At 45.4% G+C, this 26697-nt stretch overlaps 1 protein-coding gene across 1 annotated transcript; it reads right to left on the bottom strand.

Annotated features, from left to right (window-relative positions):
- Positions 1-90: 90 nt before the first annotated feature.
- Positions 91-24616, bottom strand: TEKT1 (tektin 1). Its single transcript, XM_046676919.1, has 8 exons — positions 24500-24616; positions 23064-23270; positions 15108-15273; positions 12656-12784; positions 12001-12144; positions 9928-10150; positions 757-953; positions 91-322 (listed from the first exon to the last, which is right to left on the bottom strand). The coding sequence occupies exons 2-8, from the start codon at positions 23251-23253 to the stop codon at positions 115-117; spliced, it is 1257 nt and encodes a 418-aa protein (XP_046532875.1). The 5' UTR covers positions 23254-23270; positions 24500-24616; the 3' UTR covers positions 91-114.
- Positions 24617-26697: the final 2081 nt, after the last annotated feature.

Consider the following 26697-nt stretch of genomic DNA (forward strand, 5'->3'; position numbering starts at 1 on the left):
AATCCTGGGCACGAGGTGGTGCTGGGCTCACTGCAAGTGCTGCCGACCTGAAATGAGAGTCCCGTACTACCGTTTGGTGACACGGTTTAATGAGAATCTGAACTATCCCCACGTTTAGCAGACAGCGTCCAGACGGAGGCCCCCGGCCCACTCCCCGTGGTCATCCCCATCCCGCAGCGGGATGGACTTCCTCAGGTGCATACACAGCACCTCGTCGATGTAGATGGTGTTCTCCTTGACCTGGATTTCCTCCTGCAGAGCGAGCTGTCTGCGATTCAGCCCTTTCAGCTCTGTATGAGCTTGGGCTAATGTTTCCTTCAATCTAGGAGAAGAGAAAGAAAATAAGGGAATATATTGCTCTGCAGGGTAAAAAGAAATGTATTCATGTATTCAGTGCAGAAGCCAAATGGATACGTCCTCTCCCTCTCTCCTCCTTAAGACAGAGATTTCAGATTGGTGGCCACGGGCCAGATTCACAAGGCACACAAACCGATGAAGTGCCAACATTTAAAACTGTAGGTTTTTAACAAAACATCTGGATTTGGACTTTAGAAAAATTTAAACATTGGGATCCCTTTCCTGCATGGCAGCAACTGGCTGGAGTTAGGAGAGAACGCCCCCTAGGAAGGAACTCCAACGTTATGCACGCAAATGTACTCACGCACAGAGGGCTCGCCCACGCTGGCACCGCCCAGTCCTGCTCCCCATCCAGGCTTAAAGGAAGCCCCAGGGCCGTCTGCCCACCAGCTCGCCTACCTTGCAACGCTGTGGGTGATCTCCTGAACCTCCTTCCTCAGCCTATACTGCGCGACATCGCGACACAGCTCCACGTTAGGCCGATGTGTCCTGGTCTCCAGGCGTGTGTGAGCCACCTTAGCAGGCCCTTCTTGATCAAGGATGGCTTTTTCAAGAACAGCCACGTTTTTCTCCTGGGAAGCAACCTCTTCCATGACCTTACAAAAAAGATTAGAGCAGGTGAGGTCGGGGGTGCTCCTCAAAACTCAACAGCAGGCACCCTCAGGAGGCCTGTTGTGATCATGTAAGCCAGGAAGAGGGGACCTCTGATTTCTACCCAAGCAGGGCCCTAGAATGAGTCTGACCTCTCTTCCCTATAGCAGTGGTTGCTGGTGGGCAAGGTAACTCACCCAGCCCTAGAGCCCCACAGATGGGATGCCCATGACCGGACATTGTTACCTCATCGCCTTCCCAAATAATGTGAAGTCCCTGGAGAAGGCCCTCAGCAAAGGCTGGAGGCTGCCCATTTACCGTGGTACGAACGAAGTACCTTTGCCTCATGAGCAGAAAGCTGCCTGTTTCCTTATCAACCCACTGCCAGCATCAGTTCTGCCCCTAGAAACCTGAAGAAGGAGAGTGAGCAGTTTAATCTGAGTTTTGTTGGTTTCTTTGATGGCGGCTTTGTGCCAGAAAAGATTACTTAGAAGTTAGTTGGGTTTTTAGATTAATACTTAACGAGTTTGAAAATTTATTTCTTTAAGTTTTTCTTTTTAAAGACTTTGCGCCATGGAAATTTCTACACAACAGTGGATAGTATAATGAACCTCATGTCCCCATCATCAATTCCGGCAGTGATCAATACATGGCCAATCTTGCTTCATCTATAACCCCCTCTCCTTGACCCTGCCCATCAGCTTAACTATTGTAAGGCAAATCCCGGATATTATATCATTTTAGTTTTAAATACTTGAGTATGGTTTCTAAGATATAAGGACTCTTTTTTTTTTCTTTTAACATCACTACAATATCACACATACTTTATCACACACAAAGAATGATCCTTTAATGATATCTAATATCCAGTGTTCAAACCTTCCTGATTGTTTCGTATTTTTTTGTAAGAGTTGGTTTGTTCAAATTAGAATCCAAATGAGGTCCACACATTGCATTTGGTTTTCTTAAGCCTTTTCTCAACATTTCTTAAGCTTTTCTCAAGTTCAATTCACAGATATTATACTATGTTTAAATTTAGCAAATGTTAACAATCACTTTAATTGATTTTAATAGTTGCTCCCACTTCAAACTTGGTTAAAATCCTTTGAACATTTATTTAAAGCAGCATTTATCAACCTTATATATAACATATATATAGAATTTCTAAATTTGATATATAACTTTTTAAAAATACTTGAATTGTCTTCACAAACAAGGCCTTCTGGAGTTCTTAAAAGATCTCGTCAGTCTAGTAAACTAGTAAAAGTGATTAACCTTAAGTTCTCTTACATATTTTAATGCTGTCCTCAAACTTAAAATTTCAACATAAAATCATATGTCTAAATTAACTATTTAATTACATATTTTAAGTTATAATTTTTTTTAAAACAGGCCAAATTCTCTTAAATTTTACAAATACTTAAAATACCCCAAATGCCCAGATTCTTTAAAACAAAACTACTAACACTATGGATTCAGTAAAGTATGGTCAGGAGTCAGCAAACTATGGCAAATGGGTCATATGCAGCCTGCCACCTGTTTTGTACAGATTGTGAAATAAGAATTTTCTTTGAATTAATAGACTTTATTTTTTAGAGCAGTTTTAGATGTACAACAAAATTGAGCGGGAAGTATAGAGTCCCCATATACCCTCTCTCCCTCCACACAGCTTTCACTATTAGCAACATCCGGTGCTAGTGTGGTACATTTGTTACAATTAATGAACCCATACTGACACATTATTATTAACTGAAGTCCATAGTTTACGTCAGAGTTCACTCCATATGTTGTACATTCTATAGATTTTGACAAATGTATAATTACACGTAAGCACCGCTACAGTATCATACAGAATGGGTGTCACCGCCCGAAAAAACCCCTGTGCGCCTCCACGCCACCCCTCCTTCCCTTCCCACCCCACATCTGAAGCCCTGACAGCTACTGATCTTTTCAATCTCCGTAGCGCTGCCTTTTCCAGAATGTCATAAGGTTGGAATCATACAGCATGATTCACACAGTATGGATTTCAGATTGACTTCTTTCGTTTAGTGATATGCACCTAAGTTTCCTCCATGTCTTTTTGTAGTTTTTGATAGCTCCTTTCTTTTTATCACTGAATACCATTCCGTTGTACGGATGTAACAGTTGTTTATCCATTCACCTACTGAAGAACAACGGGGTGCATCCAAGTGTGGGCAATTATGAATGAAGCTGCTATAAACATTCACATGCAGGTTTTTGTGTGGACATAAGTTTTCAACACATTTGGGTAAATGCCAAGGCGTGAGAGTGCTGAATCATATGCATAGGCTTAGTTTTGTAAGAAACTGCCAATCTGTCTTCCAAAGTGGCTGCACCATTTTGCATTCCCACCAGCAACAATGAGAGCTCCTGTTGCTCCACACCCTTGTCAGCACTTGGCGTTACCAAGGTTTTGGATTTTCTATAGGCTTGTAGTGGTATCTCGTTGTTTTGTTTTTTGCTTTGTTTTGTTTGCTGAGGAAGATTAGCCCTGAACTAACATCTGTGCCAATCTTCCTCTATTTTACCTGTGGGATGCTGCCACAGCATGGCTGACGAGTGGCGTAGGTCTGCGCCCAGGATCCATACCAGTGAACCCAGGCCACTGAAGTGGAGCTCACTGAACTTAACCACTACACCATGGAGCTGGGCCCTATCTTGTTGTTTTGATATGCAGTCTCTAATGACATATGACATGGAGCATCTTTTCATATGCCTAATTGCCATCTGTATATCTTCTTTGGTGAGGTATCTGCTCAGATCTTTTGTCTATTTTTTAATTGGGCTGTTTGTTTTCTTATTATTGAGTTTTAAGAGTTCTTTGCATATTTTGGATAACAGTCCATTATCAGATATGTGTTTTTCAAGTATTTTCCCCCAGTCTGTGGCTTGTCTTTTCATTTTCTTAAAAGAAAGGTTTTTACAGTTTTAAATGGTTGAAAAAATCAAAAGAATAATATTTCATGTGAAAATTACATAAAATTCAAATTTTAGTGTCCATAAATAAAGTCTTATTGGAACACAGTTACGCTCATTCATTTATATATGGCTGCTTTTGAACTATAATGTGCACTAGACTGCATGATACGCTCTTACTGCTTGGCACCACTGTCCAGAGCAATACAAGTCCCAATGACATGGTTACAACTGGACAGCTGTCCAAGAGCTATGTGTATCACTATACAGTGACATCTTATCTTATTTTTTATTACTAGTGCACACCCATCATGCTAAAACAAGAAGAGTAGGCCTCATGTGTTGCACTTTTAAGGCACAGCGAAGTGTCAGTTTTGTTATCAGTTAGATAGCAGAGCACTGTGTTTGACATACGACACTACAGCTGTGCTTAAAAAATACAACATACGTCAACATCACCAGACTAAGCACCCCTCACAATATCCCCAGGAGAGCGATGATCTGAAAAATTAGAAATTCAAAACAGGGTATCGCATCACTGCCGAATTTCTTCACAAAAATGAAAATGGGGCTGCGATCAAACGAAGGTTCCAAGTGGCTCATTTGTCAGCGAAGCAAGGAAAGCCATTCACCAACGGCGAGTTAATTAAATCATGTTCGATCGCAGGAGCGGAGGAGGGTGTCCAGAGAGTATGAATTTGTTGAAGCCTATTAGTCTTTCCGCAAGAACAGTTGCTCAAAGAGTTAAGGACATTGGGAACAACATCGATAGTCAATTGAAAAACAAGGTATGTGATTTCGGATGGTTTTCCTTTGTTCTTCCTGAGTTGGCAGGTGTTCTGATGCTGTCAGTGGCTGTTTATTCGAGGAGCCAGCACTGAGTTTGAAGTGACTAAACAATTAGCCTCTCTGAACAGTCACGTGAAATAACTACAGGTGCGGATGTTTTCAAAAAGTTGAGAAAACATGAAGTCAATACAACCTGAAGTGGAATCTGCTATGAAGTGTTACAGCCGATGATGGTACAAATATGTGCTGAGCAGAAAAAGGCTCAGTTGAACGTATTTACAGAGCTGGTGGGAATGGAAGTTATTTCAAGCCTATGGTTATTCATTTTTATTATTCATCAGAAAGTACCCTGCAGAAAATCTTTGGATCTAGCACGCGTTATTGAACCAGCGCTGTCAGCAGTGTCTTCTTTAGCTCTCACGGATTCGACCATCACCATTTGTGTGAGTTCTGTCAGAAACAGAAGCTGAATATCCTGACTTGCCCCACTACTCAGCAATTCAGTGGTTTAGCCCCAGTAGAATTTTCTCGTGGTTTATTTTAGCTCAACACCAAGATTGCAATTTTTCTGAGCAAAGAAACCACCCTCAACCACTATTACCAACCCTGAATGGTTTTGGAAATTAGCTTCTGCCCCAGACTTAATAATATTTCTTAACGAATCCAACCTAAAATCATCAGGCAGGATGGGACTAACATGCAATGCTTGCACTGCGGGAAAGTCATTCCAACAACTAACGTGATGAAATCACAAGCAGTATCAAGCTGCTCTAAGCACTTCCTGTGCTGTCAGAAATTAAAACAAGAAGCAAGACCTCCACTGCCACCCAAATTTTCAGAAGAAATATTTCCCAAGCTCCGGCAGCGTCTTTTGGACCTCAAAGAAAGTGCCAACGAAATTTCCGTATTTCAAAATCCACTTAACTGTGCAATTGAAGAGCTCCCACCCCTCCTTCAACTAGAAGTGATTAATCTGAAATGGAAGGCCATGCTGACAGGCAAGAATCTAACAGGATTCTAGAAATGCCTTCCAAGCGAGGAACATGCTCGATTAAAATCGCATGCTCATAGATTGTTATCACTACTCGCCAATGCCTAGCTGAAGGAAAAGACACTTTCAGAGACAAAGTCCAAAATCTCGTGACAGATTAGCATTAACAGATGAACATTTGCAATAGGTTTCGATAGAAAATACTGACTTGGAACCCCCACAAAAGAAATTATCATCCCCCCCAAAAAAATGCCTTTTTTCTCATCAGTGGACCTATAAAAACTATATCCAATGATTGTTATTATATTTTTTATTTTGTCAGTAAGAATTTGTGGAAATTTGTTTTCTTTCTTGTTATGTAAATGCCTACACAATATCCTTGATTTTGCCTCTAGGCCCACAAAGCTTAAAATATTTACCATCTGACCCTTTATAGAAAAAGTTTGCTGACCCCTTAAGATAATCTTAACCCTGGGTTAGGTTATTTTAAACATTGCTATTCTTAATTCTAAATCTTGCTGGGGTTAAAATATGCTTTGCTCAATAAGGAAACAATTGTGTCATGGAAAATAAAATGGGGGTTACTGTACCCTTTAATCTGAAGCTGTCTTCTCAGCTACAAATTGAGCTGAGTCAATTCACAGCCAGGGCGGCTTCTGGCTAGAGGATAAGCAGAGGATAAACAGAAGGAGCCTTTTCTCATAGACCTTAAGTCCGTGTCTCCAAATGGGGACAGTGGTCTCACAGTCGTTCCATGTCCACATTCCCTAACCCTCCCATTCCCAGAATAACGCCACCCTCACCCAGCTGGCTGTGCCTTTTCATTGGATCTTAAAATGTTTTTGCTCTTAAGAGATGTAAATAGTTTCCCCCTGCGAACTCCTAAGGCCTTCCGAGCTGATGGAACCCTGCATTTATTTTTCATATCCTCTCTGTCTCTTAGGCTGTGACTCTTCCAAATATTAAAATGATTTCAGATTAAATGTTGGTTCTCTCTCCAGTCTCCCTCTGATTCGTGGCTGCCATCTCTTAGCTCATCTCACTTACATGAACCCACTTACAACCCTTCCCACAGTTGAGGAAGGAGACCCTGTTCCCCTTCAGCCGTGCCAACATAGTGGCCACCAGCCACCTGTGGCCACGGAGCGCTGAAATGTGCCTCGTCCTAAATGAGCTGTGCTGTAAGTGTCAAACACACGGCAGATTTCGAGGACTTAGTTTTTAAAAAAAAAAGAATGGAAGATATATCATTAATTATTTATGTTGACGGCATGTTGAAGAGATATTTTTGATATATTGGGTTAAATAAAACATGTAGCAGTTCATTCCACCTATTACTTTTTACTTTTTGAAGTGGCTATTAGAAAATTTAAACTGACACGTGTGGCTTGCATCATATTCCTCCTGGACAACGCTGCCCTAGTCTTGGTTCTCTCAGTTGCAAAGCCCCTGCCCCACGCCCCTCCTTCCCCAGGCTGCCCCCTGGATGTGCTCTTGAGGCCACCTGGTCCCTCCTGTGGTATGAGGCCAGAAGGGGACACGGTCTCCGCGTTTCCACCACAACGTGTTGGGGAGCGACAGGTGCAAGCTCAGGAGTCAGACAGACCTGGTCTCAACACCCAACTCTGCCACCTGTTAGTCACAAGGCCTTGACCAAGTAGCTAACCTTTCTCAGTCTCAGTTTCCTCATCTTTGAAATGGGGACGATAACGCTATCTACCCATTTCAGGGTTGCTAAGGCATAGAGGCATATACATGGCACACCCAGTGCTGGGCCTGGCACTCGGTACACGTGGCCATCACTTTCGTTATCAGTGTAGGGCCTCACCACCACAGAGAAGAGGACCATCGACTCTCAGGTTCTAGTTACCTCCCACATCCAACGGACGGTTTCTTCCAAATTTCCTTTCCACTAAAATCTTTTCACTCATACTGCTGCCCCTAAGCCATTCTGTGCCGGTATCATTGATTTTTTTAGACCCCTCTGAAAGACTTCACTTTTGTCCCTGTTGGATCTCACCCAATTTGTTTTAGTCTATCATTCCCGCCAGTCCAGACCATCTTGGATGTTCACTTTAGACGGCGCTTCCAAGCCCTCAGCCAGACGGCTCCTGGCTCCTGCAGGGGCCCCTCCTCCAGCAGGACTGGGCTTCTCCCAGGCTCCGGCAGAAACCAGCTTCTGGCCTCTGACAGCGGTCTCTCCTCCCCTCTGCCTTCGCATCTCAGATCTGTCCTTCCAGGCCCAGACTAAGTTCTCACTCCACCAGGAAGCCTCTGGAATATTCTTTGGCTACCTTTATTATTATCATTGTTATTCATTAGCCAATTTTTACTGATTATATATTATACTGATTATATATAGACAAATTATATCTATGTGTGCGTGTGAATATATAAAACTGAGATGTGCCAGGCATTGTTCCAGGTCTTTGATCTGGGTTGTCTAATTATTGCCTGGCGAACCCTGGGAGGTGAGCACTGTTGCTGTCCCTGTTTTATCCATGAGGAAACCAAGAAACAGGAAGCTTAAGTATATTGTAAATATTTTATATTTTCTGTATATTATGATGTTTTGACATCTTAAAAACCTTTTTAGGTGGAGAGACTGTGCCTTCCTGGGCTAGCCAATGCTTAGAAATGGCAGAGGACCCAGCCTGAGCATGCCTTTGATACGCAGACTAACCGGTCCAGAGCCGGATCCTGCTCTGTCTGGCCCTTACACCCCAGGTGGCGACATTCTTCCGCCGTCATCTCAGGGCCAGGTACCCAGCAACTAGGGATCGCTCTATAGCCCAAAGCCCACTGAAATGGTTCAAACTAGCGGGTCTTAAACTGTTCCCCCTGCCCTGCCGTGCCTGTCCTGAGGAAACCCCAGGAAGAGCCATGGCCCAATCCTTCCCCTCACTCCTGTCATCCGCCTCCTGACCACCTTAGTGTCTTTCCCACGTGGCCCTGCACGGTAGCCTTGCCTCCTGTCCTAGGATCTGTGAGTATAAGAAACTTTGTTCTCTCCTGAGCCTCCTCTCTGTCTCCTCCTACAGCTGCACCTGACTGACCATCTCATAAAAGAACACAGAACATTAGGTAAGCTCCCCGAGATCACACGCGAGTGTTGAAGCCCAGTTCAAACCGGGGCTGTCTGTCTACACTGGAGTCTACAGGCTCACCCCCAAGGCTCATCCACCGATCGTTTCGCTGAACATTGCAGTGTGACCCATGACTACCTTCTGCTTTGTCCTGCTCATCGTGCCAGTAAACCTTGTCTTACGACTGGACTCCGGGCTCCAGGAGAGCGAGGTGCGCATGTACCAGCAGGACAACAGGGCTCTGGGAGCTGAGGAGGCCTGGGCTCTGGTCCCAGGCTGCCAGTGCTGGCCCCTGGGGAACCCTCTGCTCTCTGTGTCTCAGTTTCACCATCAGTAAAATGCAAGGGGTGGGCTAACAGCGGCCCCGTCAGGCAGCTGTTACTGTGCCAACGCTACAGGTGAGGCACGAAGCTCAGAAAGCTCGAGGGAGCTGCTTAGGCACTCAGCTGATCTGTCACAGGGCTGGGATTCAGACCCGCCTATCTTCAGGCCAAATCCAGCACTTGTTCCTCTAGACTCTCCTTCTCAGTGTCCCTGAGCTCGGCCTGTGGGGTGGTCCTACACGCTCAGGACCCAGGGTCCCTGCTGGTGAGGGAGGGGTGCCGGAGCTGGCTCATGTGGGCTCTGGCTGTTAAATATTCAGGAATTTCTCCAGACCATCGTTAAACGGGTAGCTTGAAAGTGACCATGGTGGAAGTATTTACACCACGAAAATCTGTAAATTCTACAAATCAGGGCCTTTTGGTTTTTCCTAAGAGCCAGTTTACCAGCACACCACATAACCAGGAGGGACAACCCGCCAGAATCCCAAAGTTGCAGCTGGGTTTGGACAAATTGGTTGCTTTCAACTCATGGAACTTGAGTCATAAAGGATGTCTAAAACTGTATAGTCTGTCTCCATATTTCACATAAAGAGGATCTGAGGCCCAGAGTGAGGGGACAGCCTGTCCTTGCAGCAATGAGTGACAAAGGAGACCCAGAAAAGGATCAAGTCCCACTCTAGTCCCCAAAGCCCAAAGACAGCAGCTAAGATGGAGAGATGGGAAGGACCTTCACCCCTTAGCTACCCGCGATCACAGCCCAGAGGCAGCGGCCCGGCCCGGAGGGCCTTCCAGGTCTCCTGGTGAAGACGTCCACTCTGAACATTCTCTTCCTCGTTCCCTCCAGGGAGCTCACCTTGGCCAGATGATCAGCCAGCTTGTCCCTAGCACCCTTAGTCTCCTTCAGCCCGTTCCTGAAGGCCGTGTCCACCACATCACACTGCTTGTGCAGGTCGCTGGCCGTCTGCGACAGGACGCGGTCCACCAGCACCTTCAGCAGCAGGGAGCTGTTCCTCTGCTTGTCAGCCTTCTCCACGTTGGTGTTGGAGAAGTCCAGCCAGTCTTCCAGACTCACAGAGCTGAAACAGAAGCCGTGCATTCAGTCACAGCATACTCGGGCGGGGAAAGACGGTGTGGGGAGGGGACAGGCTCCTGGAAACCCACTGGAAGCTAAGGCTACCTCCACCGTCAGAAGCACCTAGACCATTTCCCCATCTCTAGGCAGAGTGAACAGTGGTCCGTCAGGGGCCATGGCTGTCGCTTTGGGGAAACCTGCCTGCTCTGTGTCAGGCACTGGGCTGGCACTTCACAGACATTATCTCATTTAATCCTCATGACGGCCTAGTGAGCTAACGCTCATAACCCCCATTTTAGAGATGAGGAAAACTGAGGCTCAGAAAGATGGAGCAACTTGGTTAACATCACACAAGTAGTGACAGTTTGAGTATCAAAATATATAACAATAGTAACAAATCGTAACGCATTGAATAAAATAGGAAACCGCACGTCCATACTGACATAAATAAATAAAGGAATAAATTGCCAGTTTGACAAGCAGCTGCTTTATGTAACACTGATGAATCTCAAAATAATGTTGATTGGAAGAAAACTGACACACACACAAAATAGACGGTACATGACGCTGTGGACTAAACACGAAAGCAGGCAAAACCAACCTATTAGGAGTCAGGAATGTGGTTATCTCAGGGGAGGAGGGCGGGGCTACTGATGGAGAGCAGGACAGGGCAGGGGTCTCTGTGTTGACGGTAATGTTTCATTTCTTGACCTGGTTGGTGGTTACATGGGGAATGGTTCACCGTGTGATTAGAGGCAGCCTCTGGGGTGGCTCCCAGTGACTCCTGCCTGCTGTATTCACACTGTTGTGTAACCCGCTCCCGCTGAGTGCTGTCATGAACTCATTTTGACTCATTTCTCACACATAGAAGTAATGAGCTGTCATTTCTGGGATCAGGTTGAAAGAAGATGGTGGCCTCTGTCTTGGGGCACTCTCTCTCTTGCTTTCTCTTGGATCATTTGCTGTGGGAGAAGCCAGCTGCCATGCCATGAGGCAGCCCGTGGAGAGGCTCACATGGGCAAGCCCTGCCATGACCACCCGTCAGCTTGGCAGTGGAGGCCCACCCGGACCCCAGCCAAGCCTTCACGTGAGACTGCAGCCCCAGCAGAAAGCTCAACTACGACCTCATGAGACGCGAGCTCCAGGCACCGGCTGAGCAGTGCCCGGGTTCCCGACCTGCGGAAACTGTGAGATAATGCATGTTTATTGCTTTAAGCTGCTAAGTGTGGGGGCAACTTGTGAAACAGCAAAAGATAACTAAAACAATGATAATTCATTAATCTACGTTTATTAGTATTGGTGCACTTTTATATATGCATGTTTTACTTCAAAAAAAACATTTTAAAACTTAGAATGAGTTAGGTCTGTGATGTAACGTTAATTGAAAAACATAAGTTACATATTACAGAAAAGATATATAGTATAATCTCATTTTTGTAAACAAAATAAAATTGGTGTGTGTGAGTGTATACACACGTTCGTATGAGCATCCAGATAACACTGGTCATCTCAGGAGGTTAATCACGGGAAGCGTTGATGGGGGAACTGAGTAAATTGGCCTTTATCTATTTTTAGAATACTTGTTAAAAACATGAATAGGTAAAGAGACAAATTTTAAGTATTTAAAGATTTTATATCAGACCTTCTTAAAGTGGGGCCTAACCTGGAGGACCGAGCCACCTCGGAGCCCTGTGTCAAGGCAGACACCGCTCAGCACATGCCTTTGCCCCAAGCCTGCCTCTTCCCAGCTCCCGGCCTCCTGTCAGGGTCCTGCCTGTCCGCCCGAGAAGCACTGGGACATCACGCTTCAGGGAGCCAGACGGCACAGCCAGTCGCAGTCAGGGACACACTCACTTTGGCTCAACCCGCATGACGTTCTCAGAATATCGGATGTTTGGCGAGTTGTTGTTGAGTGCGAAGCAGATGTCGTCGATGGTCAGGGCCACAAACTTGTCCTTCAGATCCTTTTCAAGATTGTACTTGGCAGAGCGGTTCAGCCTGAAGGGAGAAGGTACAGGTTTCTCCCTCTGGAATGCCCAGATGGCACCTACAAGTTCTCGGGAGAGCCTGGAAAATGAAGCTACAGCCAGGTCTAGTACAGGATGGCGGCCCTTCCTCCCCACCTCCCATCCCCCAACACACACGTACCGTTAGATACCTGGTGACAGAGTCATGGAACCAAGCCTGGACTTCAAGTCCCTCCCTCCAAATGTGACATTTTCTGATGTCACCGCTGTGACATACTGTATGTGAGAGGTCAGCCCTAGCAGGAAGCAGCTCCAGTGTCCTCCAGTTTATGATCAGGGTGACTCCATCCCCACCCACCACCAGGGGGCGGCTGTCATGGAGGAGAGGTTGTCCCGGTCTCAACTCTGAGTGTTCCCGGGGCCACCTCGGAGCGTGGAAGGCGCTGGTAGGAGGTTAAAGCCCATTCTTTGGGTGCCGTGGGCCCGGCCTTTTCTAGATGTGCCCAGCGGAGAGGCGGAGGGCAGGCCCGGCACGACCGTACCTGATCTGCTCAGTCGTCTCCTCCAAGGTGCGGGTCAGCAGGGCCATCACCCCCTGGATGATGTTGGCCTCCTTTATCAGCTCCTGCTCCACCTCATCATGCACCAAGTCAATGCCCACTCGCTTCTCCCTGACGGACAGAAAGGTCATCCAACACGTGCAACTCGACACGTGCTAACATCTGGGCATCTAGAACTCTCTGGACAAGTGGCTTGAGCAGCGCCTCAGCCATCCGGACAACGTGGTGGGGGATGTACCTTACTCAGCGTCTATGTGACTGTAAAACACAGTGGAGAAACACTGACCAGTACCTGGTCCTTGCTCTGAAAAATATCCGGTGGACTTTTTCCCCTCAACTTGGCCATCAGTCCTGAAGCCTTTTCCTTCTTACCTACTTATTGGAAACATGGTCTTTTGACTTAGAATTTTAGACATATGTTTCCTCCTTGGTCCTAGTCCTGTTTTTTGACAAGGACTTATATTATCATATATACTATGATATTATTAGATTTACAATAATAATCATGCCAACATTAACGTCACTCACCCCGAGCACGCACCGTGTGACAGGCACTGTGCTGAGCTTTTCTGGTGATATTCGCACTTAACCCTCTAGAATTCAAGAGAGGAAACTGAGCTTCAGAGAGGCTGAGTAAGGGACCCAACATCACAGAACTGGGCGTACACGTGCTTTTAACCTCTATGCTACGTTACTGCCCACATTGCCCAGTCACTGCCGATCTTTGTCCTTTTCCACCCAGCATGGCAGTGCTGGAGAGAAAGGCTCCACCACACACCAGCTGTGTGGCCTTAGGCACGCTGTATAACTTATCTGTGCCTCAGTTTCCTCTTTTGTGAAATGGAGCGATCTACAGTCACGTGCTGCATAATGATGTTTTGGCCAACAACAGACCGTGTATACAATGGTCCCATGAGATGAGGACCATACAGACTCCGTGTGTAGTAGGCTAGACCACCCAGGTTTGTGTAAGGACACTCTATGATGTTCACACATGACAAAATCGCCTAACGATACATTCCTTAGAACATCTTCCCGTCGCTAAATGATGCATGACTGTATTAGCACTTCGTAGGGTCGTGGCGAGGAACAGATGAGCTATGAAAGCAGACAGCACGGTACCCAGCATGCAGAAGCACATACTCAACCAACTTAGCAACATCGACACCCTAACCACCCTTAGGGCAAACCTGAGCCAAGTGGATGCTGGCCCCTGGCCACCTGCTCTGCCTTTGCGTCACAGACTCTGCATCCAGCAGGGGAGGCTGCTCCTGCTGGCTGCAGGGGGTCCTGGCTAAGCCCACTGAGGGCACAGGGCTTTCCAGGAGGGAACAGTGCAGACAGAGCCTTGGGGCACTGGGGAAACTTCGAATAGCTCAGTACACGTTAGCACATCCCCACTGCTGGGCATGGGACACGGGCCTGGAGAGGTCCCTGGGGGCCCAGGCGTGACCAACTTTGTTCTCTAGGCTGAGAAGTTTGAACTTTATTTTGAAGGGATCAGGGCGTGGGGTTGTAAATGAAGGATTTTGAGCACGGGGATGAGCTGTACAAATCTGCATTTGGAAAAGTGCACTCAACAGCCAGTGCAGAGGATGCACTGGATTGGCGGGGCCTCTGCTGGCAGCAAGAAGACCTGTTAGGGCACAGCAGCCAGGGCCGTGACCGGGAACAGGTCTGGAAATCAGTACTACCCCAGAGAGGACCATCCCACTCACGGGCCTCAGAGGAGAGAAATGATAATAAAAAGGGATGCTTTTGCAGTGCTCTCCGGAGTGCAAAGTGCCTCTGTGTAGCTCTGGGTATTGGAGCAGATTTGTCCTCTAGTAACTCTATCCACTCTGCCTGCCCAAAATAAAGACTACCATTTCCCAGTTTCTATTGGTGTGGCCTTGTGACTAGGTTCTGGTCAATGAGATGCAAGTGGAAATGGTGAACACCAATCCTAATTATTCTTACTTGCTGGAATGTAGACATAATGGCTGGCGCTCCAGCTGCCACATTGAATCATGAGGTAACCTCAGGAGCGAAAGCCAAGTGCAGTGGAGTCCCAAGATAGAAAACTTGACGCTGTGGCACTGGCACTGTGGCACACCATGCCAACCCTAAACTGACTATCTCCAGACTCCTTAAATGTGAGAGAGAAAGAAAATATATTATTCAAGTTCAATGTTATCTTGCGGTTTTCTGATTACCCATAGCCAAACGTAGACTTAACTTGTATTTAAGTTAGTCAAGAGCAGAGCTTAGACATGAACCTGGTCCAGTGCTCCTTCCACTGCCCAGCACCACGGGCATGCCAAGATAATGTCAGGCTCTGAAAGAACACATCCTCATTTGCCTCGTTCTAACCCACGACCTAGCACAGTCAGCTCCCTACCCAGCACTTCATTTCTCACAGCAGATGATCCATTAGAGGAACCCTCCTGCCCACCTGTACTCCAGGCACGTCTGAGTGATGTGCAAGGGCTCCTTCAGGCTCTCCAGGGCTTTCTCCAATCGGGTCTGATAGATGAGTAGATCTTCGGTCGCAAACACAAGCTGCTCAAGTTTGTCATCTAACTCCTTCTTCCAGAATCTGATTTCCTCGAGTCTCTGCTCTGAAGCACACGAGAAGTCACACCAGGGTTAATCGACTCCCAAGGCAGCCAACGTTTGTAAAAGTACCTGAGATGCGCTCTTCTCCTCTCAGGGCTGTGCTACTGGGGGCAGCACTTCACCTTTGTGAGTGTTTCCTGGCAGGAAGGGAGGAAGGGACGGAGGGAGGAAGGGAAGGAAGAGATTTCTTCTTACATTCAACCTCAAATTAACCCAAAGACCATTCCACACTTGACTCTAATCCTTCAATCCCCACTGTTTTAAATAACTTCTAATTTTATCAAAGATATAAATGTATACTGTTTGAAAACAATTCTCTGGCCCGCCCCTACCCATGCCCACTTTCTGGAAGCAACTACTTTTTAAACACTTTTAGTATTTCTTCTGACATTTGCTTACCCAGCTACTTATTCATTATCAGTTTTAATATTATCTATTGATTTCCTAGGATGAAAGATAAGGATTTGCTCTCACACAACTTACACAACATGCTTCTGCTTCTTCCATCTTCCCAATGTAGTTGTATCCCCATGGTGTTAAATAATAATTTCATGCTGTTTATATTATCCTAAATATGTAAATGTTACTTAAACCTGAACCACATAATATGCTGTGATAGATTTCTTTTCTTGTACAACTTTTTGGGTTTGGGAGGGGTTAATAATTGTAGTTTTGATTCACTTTCTGTATATTTATTATTAGTTTTTCTTCAAACTTTCTGACAGAACTATAAACATCCTCTCGATATATTCACACCCACCAAGTCCCTATTGATTTTGTGTCTTTCCTAGAGACTCTCTTCCCGAGCTCTGTCTCCTCCTGCTCCATCCTGGGTGGGTGGCTGTCCAGTTGGCCGTGTGGTTCTCTTTCATCCTTTGACCCTGCTTCACCATCAATCTAGGAACTCCCTTCACCCTTCTCATGGGTCAGAGTTCTATCTCCTGGATTCCATTCCTTCTTCTTTCTTGGTTTACTCCTTCAATGTGCTGAAGCACATCCTTCAAGAGCTTCCTAAGAAATGGATGCATTTGAAAACTTGCAAGTCCGAAAATGCTTTTACTCTACCCTCACCAACTGATTATATTTGAATATAGATTTGCAGGTTGTAAATAATTTTCATTTAGAATTTTGATGGTATTGCTTCATTTCCTTCCAGTTTCCAGAGTTTCTGTTGAGAAGTCTGATGCCATTCTCACTCCTTATTCTGCATATAAGACCTGAAAAGCTTTTAGGAATTTCTTCTCTATTTTCCTAGTGTTGTGAAATTTCACGCTGGTGTCAACCTTATTCAATTATTATGCCAGACACTAGGCATGCCCTTTTAATGTAAAAACTTAGCTCTTTGGGTTCTATGAAATTTTATTATCTTCTTCCGTGGACGATTTCCTCCACTCCATTTTCTCTGTGCTCTTTCCGGAACTCCTATTAGACATTGAGGCCAGATGGATCCTCGAATTCTCTTATCATTTCTCTCCTGTATCTATCTATTTCTTCGTCTTTTTTTTTCCTACTTCTTGGAGATTCTTCAACTTTATCTTTCAACCTTTCTTTTGATTTTTAAAAATGTTCTGCTCTCATGTTTTTAAATCCTAGGAACACTTTCTTGTTCTCCGAATGTTCTCTTCTTTAAGACCCTTCTTGTTCCATGGACACAGCGTCTTCTCTAAGCCCCCTGAGGGTCTCACAGGGGATTTTTCCTTTTGCTCTGTGTTCTGTCTGTTTCTTTAGTCTCAGTATGTTTGATTGCTTGTTTGTTTGTTTTGGTGTCTGTCATATTAGAGCCTTTCCTCAGATGTTTGGTGATCCCCATATGGTCATATTTAAGATAAAATGCTCAAATGCTAAGTGGACTCTCTGTCTGCAAGGACACACTTGTCAACCAGAATGCCTTATCGTGATCAGGCAGGGCCTGGGCCCTTTCCTGGAGGATCCCCAAATGTTAGCATCCACAGATCTTCCCTTTCAGACCCATTAGTTTCCCCGTGGAGAAATCTTCTAATCTCCTCTCCGAGGATATACACCTGGCTACGAGTGTCCTGGGAACCAGGGACTGGAAAATTACAGTTTAGTAAGTAGACTTTCACCCAATCCCTTCACCGTTAGCCTTCTGCTGGGGTTGGAGAGAGCCAGAGCGGGGAAGAGCTCTTTACAAAGACTTTCAACCAATCTTGTTTCAACTTCTATCCTGAACCTCCAGCTTCAGAGGTCATTGGATGCTTCCAATTTTGAGCATTTCCAGGTTTCTGCAGCATGAACGTGTAGCATGAATCAGCTAGCTTCTCATTGTCCTCCACCCATCCAGGCCTTCTGCAGTCCCTGAGTGTGCCACCGCTGGACCTTTGGCTTCCTAGCTTTCAATATGTTGTCTTCAGCATTTGTCTACTGTTGCCTCCCCTTCTTCTCCCTCCCCACCCTGCCATCCTTGAGGCATACTTTCCATTAATCCTTTAATACGACTTTGTTGCAATTTTTAAAGGAAGGGAAGACAAATGCAGCATTCAAAGTGTGAAGTAACCCCCCTCACACTTTGTAACTGACTTCCACCCTCACCTCGCATCCTCCACTACCATACTGGACCTGCTATCTCAATGGTCACCAATAATCTTCAAGCCACCAGTTCAAATACATTCTTGCTCAGCTCTCAGCCTCCTTGACATTTGTGCAACCACTGATACAACAGAAGACTTCCTCACCCATGAAACCGTCACCTTTTGTTTCCATGACCCTCGTCTCATCTTTCTGTTCATCTGCCTGAGCTTTTGTTCCCCAGCTCCTCTCTTGCTCCTCTTATCCCATGCCCTCTTCTCTTCTCTTTCAATATATTCCTTGGGTAATTTAATCTACATCTATGGCTTCTATTACTATCATTATTGATGACTCCCAGATTTCAGTCTCTACCTCCTGAATTCTAACTGGCTACCTACTGAACTAAACCTTCCAAATTCAAGGGCTTCCTCAGGCTTGGTCCAGCCTCATCTCCCTCTTGTCTCCATCCTGCTGCTCTCCCTCATGTGCTCGATACATCAGCTTGGACATCTAGCCATTCACCATAAATGCTACAATATAATCCAATATACTTATCACTGAGCTCGTACAATGTGCCAGGCACTGATGAGGTCCAGGAGATACATTGGTAAGTCACAGCCTCTGCGCTACTCACAGTCTGTGGAGCAGACAGGTAAACAGATAATTTCAATTCAACGTGACAATTCTACACTAGAAACTGTGTAAGAAGTACAGTGGTGGCTCAAAGGAAGGAAGCTGGGGGCGGTCAACAAGGCTTCAGAATTGGGGAGCTGTTTGATATGGTCTTCAGACTTGAGGCCTTGAGAAAGATCTCTCCATTAGAGTTGAAAGATGTAGAAGGGTAGGGAGGTACATTCAGCTTCTTCAGTGCCACATGAAGGACTCCTTAATTTGTAGACCACAGAAGACCGTTATGGGTTGAATTGTGTCCCCCAAAAAGATATTTTGAAGTCCTAACCCATGGTACCTTGTGAATATGACCTTACTTGGAATTAGGGTCTTTGCAGAAGTAATCAAATTAAGAAGTCATACTTGATTAGGGTGGGTCCTAACCCATTGTGAGTGGAGTCCTTATAAGAAGAGAAAACAGAAGACACAGAAAGGAGAACACCATGTGAAGATGCAGAGACACACAGGGAGAACGTTATGTGACAATTAAGGTAGAGATTAGACTGACATATCTATAAGTCAAAGAGCACCAAAATTTGCCAGCCACACCAGAAACTAAGAGAAAGGCATGGAACAGATTCTCCCACAAGAGCCTTCAGAGAGAGCATGGCCCTGCCAACACCTCCATCCCCCATCCCCAATCCTTCAGTAAGTTCTGTTGATCCTGTCCCCAAAATGTGATTCAAATTTTCCCTCTTCTCTTCATATTTACTGACATTGGGTCCAATATAATAATTTGGAATAATTTTATTACTTGTCTTTTTATTTGTATTTTGTCTCTCTCATTTGCTAGATTGTGTCTGCCTTCTTCAGCTTTATAATCCTAAGCATCTAGCACAGTCAGACATATTTGTCGAATAAATATTTGTTGAATGAATAAATCCTGGTCCCATTAACCAGGATAAGGAACTATAGAAGTAAGTTTTTCAGGAAAGTAACGAGTTCGTTTTGGGATATATTTATTTTGAAGTGTGTGAAGGACATCTAGGCGGAAATATATGACAAGTAGTCCTCCACTTCCATAAGAAGCTCTGATGAGAAGTTAGAGCCAAAGATTTCTCCTTGCAAAACAATAGCACAAATAGGATAGGGATAGTAATAAAATTTCTAGAGAGGTCATCAAGAAAGAAAGTATAGAGGGAAGAGAAGAAAAAGCGCAGGGTGCCAAGAACAAAACACTAGGAAATACCAATAAGGGATGAATAGAAAAAAGAAGAATCAACAATGTAGAAGAGGAAGAAATAGCCAGAAAGAAAGGAAATGAACCAGGAGAGACTTGTGTCACGGAATTCCAAAAATATCCAGCATTGTAGAGCGATCAAGTCAGATGAAGACTGAGTGACCAATGGATGGGGAAATTGGGTAGTCATTGGACGAGACCAATTGGAAGTGATTGCTCTCTCCTCTAATCTAACACTGCTCCATTCATGCCACTCATATGGAATAGATCCCACCATATCCTGGGTATCGAGTGCCCAGACTGCAAGGTATCAAGGGCAGACACAGTCTGATATGTCTGTACTCAGCACCAGCACAGGAACTTGCAAGTTATTTTAACTTTTTATTGAAGATCATAAACCTACGGAAAAACACACATAGAAGTGTACAATCAATAAGTTTTCACAGTGAACACACCCATGTAACCAATAACCGATTCAAGAAAGAGAACATTAACCAGGACCCCAGGAGGCCTCTCATGACCCCTTCCAGTTCCTATCTCCTCCCATATATCAGTGCTGACATCCAACAATACAGATTGATTTTTCCTGTCTTCTCTCCTTACTTTACGTAAATCAGATAATATGGTGTGTACTCATTTGTATCTGGTTTATTTCACTCAATAGTAAGTTTGTAAGATTCATCTATATTGCTGCATGTAGTTGTAGACGAGTCATTCTCTTTGCCATATGGTATAACGCCGTTTATCCATTCTACCGTGGATGAGCATGTGGAGAGTTTCCAGTTTGGGGCTGTTACAAAGAGCACCACTTTGCCGATGGCAGCATATATCTTGGGTAAACATGTGCATGAATTTCTGTTGGGTATATAGCTACAAGTGGAAGATCCAGGTCACAGCGCATGCACACGTCCAGCTTTAGCAGATACTGCCAAAGCTTTCCGAAGCAGTTACACCAATTCATACTTCCACCAGTGGGTACCAGAGTTCCAGTTGCTCCACGTCCTCTCCACTACTTGGTAGTTTTCTTTTTCTTCTTCTTTTTTCCCTCTTGTTCTCCTCCCCCTCCCCTCCCTCTCTCCTTCCTCCTTCTCCGTCTTCTCCCTTTTAGTCATTCTGGTGGGTGTGTAACAGCATCTCAGCCGTGACTTTAATGTGTATATGCCTGCTGACTGACAAAGTTAGAGCACTTCTTCACATGTTCATTGGCTGTTTAGATTTCCTTCCTCGCAAGGTATCTATCAAATTTCTTACCTATTTTTCTATCGAGTTGTCTGCCTTTTTCTTCTTTATTTTTAGAAGTTCTTTATATATTCTGGATGCAATCTTTTGTCAGATATGTATATTATGACTATCTTCTCCCACTGTGTGGGTTGCTTTTTCGATCTCTTAATGGAGTCCTTTTGATAAACAAAGTTCTTCATTTTAATATAGTGCAATTTATTATTTTTTTCTTTTATGATTGGTTCTTTTGTGTCCTGCTTAAGAATAAGAAATCTTGGGGGCCGGTCCGGTGGCATAATGGTTAAGTTGATGTGCTCTGCTCGGGCAGCCTGGGGTTCACAGGCTTGGATGCTGGGCGCAGACCTAGCACTGCTCATCAAGCCACGCTGGGGCAGCATCCCACATAAAAAAAAAAAAAAATAGAGGAAGATGGGCACAGATGTTAGTTCAATGACACTCTTCCTCACAAAAAAAAAAAAAACAGAATACGAAAGTTTTGCCTTCTCCACGCCATAAAGAATGTACTCCACTAAAAGTTTTATTGTTTTACCTTTCCCACTTAGCCATGCACTCCACCTAGATTTGATTTTTATATATATATGAGATAGGCGTCAGGATATAATTTTTTCCATATGAATATGCAATTGACCAATTTATCGGAGAAGCCATCCTTTGCCCACTACAGCGCAGGATTGCTTTTGTCATAAATCAGATGAACGTGTACATGTGGGCTTGCTGGTGGACCCTGTTATGTTCCATTGGTCAGTGACTGTCTATCCTTGCCCCACCTCACTGTCTTAATTACTGTCGCTTTATACTAGGTCTTAGAGTCTACAGTGAAGGTCTCCCAGCTTTGTTCTTCAACACAGCTATGCCCATTCTTGACTCTCTGCGTTTCCATATGAATTTTAGCAGTTTTCCAATTTCACCAAAAACTTTGCTGAGATTTTCATTGGCATTGCATTGAATCTACAGATAAATTTGAGGAGAATTGACATCTTTAAAATACGGAGTCTTCCAATCCATTAACTGATATAACCCTGCATTGATTTAGAATTTCTTTAACTTCCTTCAATAACAGTTTATAGTTTTCAGTGTGGAACTTTTGCATATCTTTTGCTACATTTATTCCTAGGAATTTGATGTTTTTTAATGCCATTATACATGGCTAACTTTTTAAATGAATCAACGAATCAAAGAGGGTAAGTAAGGTTAAGACCTTGAAAACTGTTTTCACGCCTATTGAAACACAATTATTTTGAAAAATGAACGGTGCATCCTCATTTCTAACACCTACCGATTTGCACAATTATTTAGAACAAGGCTGACTGTAGGCTGGTATCAGGGGCCAGGATCAACCCATCAGGAGAAACCTAACATCTGACCTTGCAGGCCTGAACGAAGCTTTGATTTATTGGAGATTGAAAAAGTAGCAGCCCTTAGACCAGGTTTTATCCACAGACGTGTTTGTTCACCCTGCCCAGTGTTATAAATACATTAAATCAGTTACAAACATTTAAAAAGTGGGTAAAATTCCAGCTTTTCAGATTTCCTTTAAAAAAATTAGACAATCAGGTAATGCTGGACCCGTATTCCTTCTTAGAGAAAACAGGTCGAAGTTGAATATCAGCTGCCTCCTTCGATGGAGCACATGATCTCGGGGTCCCACGGTCCCCACCACTCCCTTGAAATTGTATTTTTAAGAATGGAATTGTCAAGAGAAATTTACTCTTCTTTTAAAACTCAGCTCAAATGTTCCTCTCTAGGAAATTTTTCCATGTCCAGTGCCTACCTCTCTTCCACTTTTGTCCCCCTTACCCCAGCACCTAACTGGTCATACTCCGATTATCAATTTTTGTGCTTCTCCTCCTCAAGCCAGAAGCCCCTAAAAAGCAGAGACTCTGATCCTTCGCTGTGATATTCTCAGCGCTTAGTCCATGGATGCTCTTAGATGCTCAATAAATGTGTATCAAATCAGTAAAATAACGAATGATGGGTGGCTGAAAATCAGGCCGGTTTCCATGTCTCTATCTTAGGGCAGTGAGCTTAAACATAGAACCTGGAGAGCATGCATGCCCCTAATAGTGCAAGAAAAATACATTGCCACTCCCAAACATGAAATGCAGATGACAGTATAACTAAATCCCAACAGTCTCATCCAAATACGCCACACATACACAAAGTGTGTCATCTTACCTAGTTTCTTGTTCACATCACTTTGAGATTTTCTTGTGGTCTTTTCAATTTCATCCACAAGCCTCTGGCTTTCAGCCACCAGGCGCTCAGACCGGGACCTTTGGGCCTCTGCTTTATGGCACTGGTTCTTGTTGGCAATGTGCCACTCTGAGGGCAGGAACTTGGGTGGATGCTGTAGCAATTTCGCCATTTGAGGTTTCCAAAGCCCTGATTAAAGGCAGACTTTTTTTAGATTCACTGAAAGCCATTTTGTCCTTTTTTAAATGTTGATTTTTATTAAAGTGTGACATACACACCGAAAAGTGCATAAATCATCATTTGGACACAAAATGAACACATCTGTGTAGCCAGCACCCAGATCAAGAAATAAGCACCACCAGCACCTCGTGCTTCTCCCCAGTCACTATTCTCCACCCCCACCCCCACAGCGTAACCGCTATGCTGACTTTTAATGCTATAAATTAGTTTTACTGTTTTTCAGCTTCATATAAAGGAGATCATACAGTACGTACTCCTTCGTATCTGACTTCTTTCGCTCAACATTTGTAAGATTCATCTGTATTGTTCATATAATTCTAGTTTGTTCATTCCCATTGCTGTGTGGCCTACTCTTGTATGAATATACCGAAGTTTATCTGTCTTTCTACGGTTTATGGATATTTGGGTTCTTTCCTCTTGGGGCTATCACGAGAATGCTATGAATATTCTCATATGCGTCATTTGGTGAACACATGCATGCATATTTATGCCTCATCAGAATTGCTGGGTCATACAACAGTGTTCGGTTTTAGTTGATACTGCCAAACAGATGAACCTAGACACGTTTTCTTAAAAACCAAACAAATGTGACATCTATAAACTAACACTTGGGTATTGAGCCTATTCAGCAGATGAAAGAAACACCTTCCTAGGACAAGGAAAAGGAGAGAACAGGAAGGAGAACACATAAGAAGGCAGCAGGCAGAGGCCAGCAGAACAGAAAGACTAAAATTTCCCTACCTCCTGGGCAGACAGCTCTGTCAGACAGTGAGAACTGCCTTTCTCAGAGAGGGCTGAAATCAGCCCCCACCCACATCCCTCCCAAAAGTCTGAGCTCCTGCCCAAAAGAGCCTCTGGATCTCTGAAGTCCTTCAAACATCCAAGGATGGAACTGCCGTCCGATCCCAACCAGGCTGAGCACCCCAGGGCGCCCAGCCCCCTTAGACAACATGGCGTCTCCTACTTCAATCCCTCCTATGGCCTCTTTCAAATTTGTCTGAGTGTAGAGCTCAAAATTTAACCCAAGAATCCTGGATAAGTCTGAGTAGCCTCCAGAGAAATCGAAGTCAGGGCTAAATTAGGTCGAAATTAGACCTAAATTAGGGCTGATCCCAACGGGCACAAGGCTTTGGGTAGGGCAGTTAAGAGTTGGTGGCGTGGGGCCGGGGTTTACTTACCTCTGCGCCACAAAGAACTACTACACAAGCTCAGGAGGGGAGCCTCCTTCCCACGGGAGTCCGGAGCTCTTGCAGAACTGGGAGGTAAACAGCGCGGTCTCCATGGTAACCGGTGACGCGTCCCTAGAGCAAAGGGGGCGGGTTCCGCAGTGAAGCAGCAGCGCCCTAAGGCTCTGCGCAGGCGCAAGTTCCTCCGTTTCCCCCACCTCCCAGCGCTGGAGACACACGGATAGGGCCTGGGAACCGTAGGGCCAGATGCTCGGACATCTCAATCTATCATGAAGACGCCGGACACCAAGCAGGAGACGGCGACCAAAACCCCAAGCTGGGAGTCAGGACAACGGCATCAAGCCCTGGCCGTGCAGCAGGCAGGGTCACCGCGGGCCACACAGCTACTGTTGGGTCGGAGCCACCAGGTTTACAGTGGGGCCGGGCTGAACGATGCCTCTAGGTCCTCGCAGCCACAGGCCGGCTCGGGACTGCTAAGCCGCAGACCCGGCGCTGCAGGGAAGAGGCACGAGAGATTCCTGGGTTGTCGCAGCCCGGACAGCTGAGGAGGAGGTGGAGCAGGCGCCGGGCCCCGAGCCCCGGGCCCGCCCCTCGGCGGACGCCGTCTCTAGCCCGGAGCGGTGGCTGGACCCAGAGCTAGGAGTCAGCAAGGTTTCTCCAACTACAAAATGAGGGTATTGGAGCTCCCAAACTAAGAGTACAGTGCTTGGAATATATTCTTTATGGTGGTAGTACCGGTAAAGCACTATTATATAGAAAATAAAGGAATTACACAGTGGGGAAGATATGCGGATTGGAAACGCTGACCTGAGTCCTGCCCACGCAGCCAGAAACACAGAAAATGAGTATTCAAATCTCCCGCCCGTATGGTAAACCGCACCGCCGCGCTTTACACCAGCCAATCGAAGGCAAGCGCTCTCTGAGAGCAACCAATCAGAGGAAGTCTTGCCTCGTGAAGCCCGCCCCCTACGGCTCGCCAGGCAGAGGGAGCTCCCTGCAGAAATCGTGCAGCGTCATGAATATTAAACATGCCACCTGTCCAATAGCATGCGGAGGAGCTCGTGTTGCATATTCATATCCCCGCCCCCTCAGCGGGGCGCTATTTAAGCGGCGAGATTTGAGGCACCTCCATCTCCGCCCGGTGGGAGAGTCTCCCGTCCTGGTGCTGGTGGGTAACCTGGACATGGAACCCGGGTTTTCCACCCCGGGGATGCGAGCCGGCGGGAGCCGCCCATGTCCCAGCCCCAGCTCTGCGTTCAGACGGACACCTGAAGAGGGTGGCTCTGGATCCCGCGTGCGGGGCGGGAGGACGGGCGGGGCTCGCGGCAGGTGCCCGCTGCGGGGCGGGGCGGGGGCGTCCTCTACTACTTAAGTGAGGAGGGCGGCGTCCTGATGGAGCTAGCCGCCCCTCAACTGCCTCTGCGGGTTCCTGAGCCGGCCCTGCTTCGGAGGCCCCGACCCTGGAGTCGCCCCCCAGGTTACAGATTGGGAAATCTCTTGGAACTGTTGGAAACATGATAGAATTGGCAAAAGTACATGAAATTAGCTATTTGAATTATGATCGTGGTCACCATTGTATTTTACATCAGTATACAAATTTAATCCTCCCACTCCCCCACGGTGGAGGGGGATAGAAAAGCCTTGAGACCCTTTCCGAAGAACTAAGGCTGATAGCTGAGTCACCGCTCCTCTGCTGGTGTTCTGCCCTCTGAAAGGCCTAAACTTGGATGGTGTTGCATCTCATGAATGCTTTAAAAAGAAAACTCTCCTTCAGATATTTATTCTGGAGTTTAAGTGTAATTGCAAGTATTTGAAAATATTTTCAAAGGAAAAGCCTAATTTTGCACACACACACAGGCCAGCAAAGGAATGAGTCCAACAGAGGAAGTATAGAACAACTTATTATCAACAATTACTCAGTGTATATCTGGCACTAGTATGTGAGGTGGGAATAATGGTATGTAAAGCAGATATCCAACACAAGGCTTAAAGTTTGCAAATTAATAAGCATACAACCAAAGCTTATATGCAAAGTAGAGATACTCAAGCAAGGTGCACTGAAGTTTTAAATGATTTTGAGATTTCTGTTGTTTGGAATACAGCTGTTTCCCAAACGTCAGTCATTCTAGTACCAATTTCTTAATTTTTAACATCTATGCACTACCTGTAAAATCATTTTGATGTTTTTC

The sequence above is a fragment of the Equus quagga genome, chromosome 11 (assembly GCF_021613505.1).
Source record: "Equus quagga isolate Etosha38 chromosome 11, UCLA_HA_Equagga_1.0, whole genome shotgun sequence".
Lineage (NCBI taxonomy): Eukaryota > Metazoa > Chordata > Mammalia > Perissodactyla > Equidae > Equus > Equus quagga.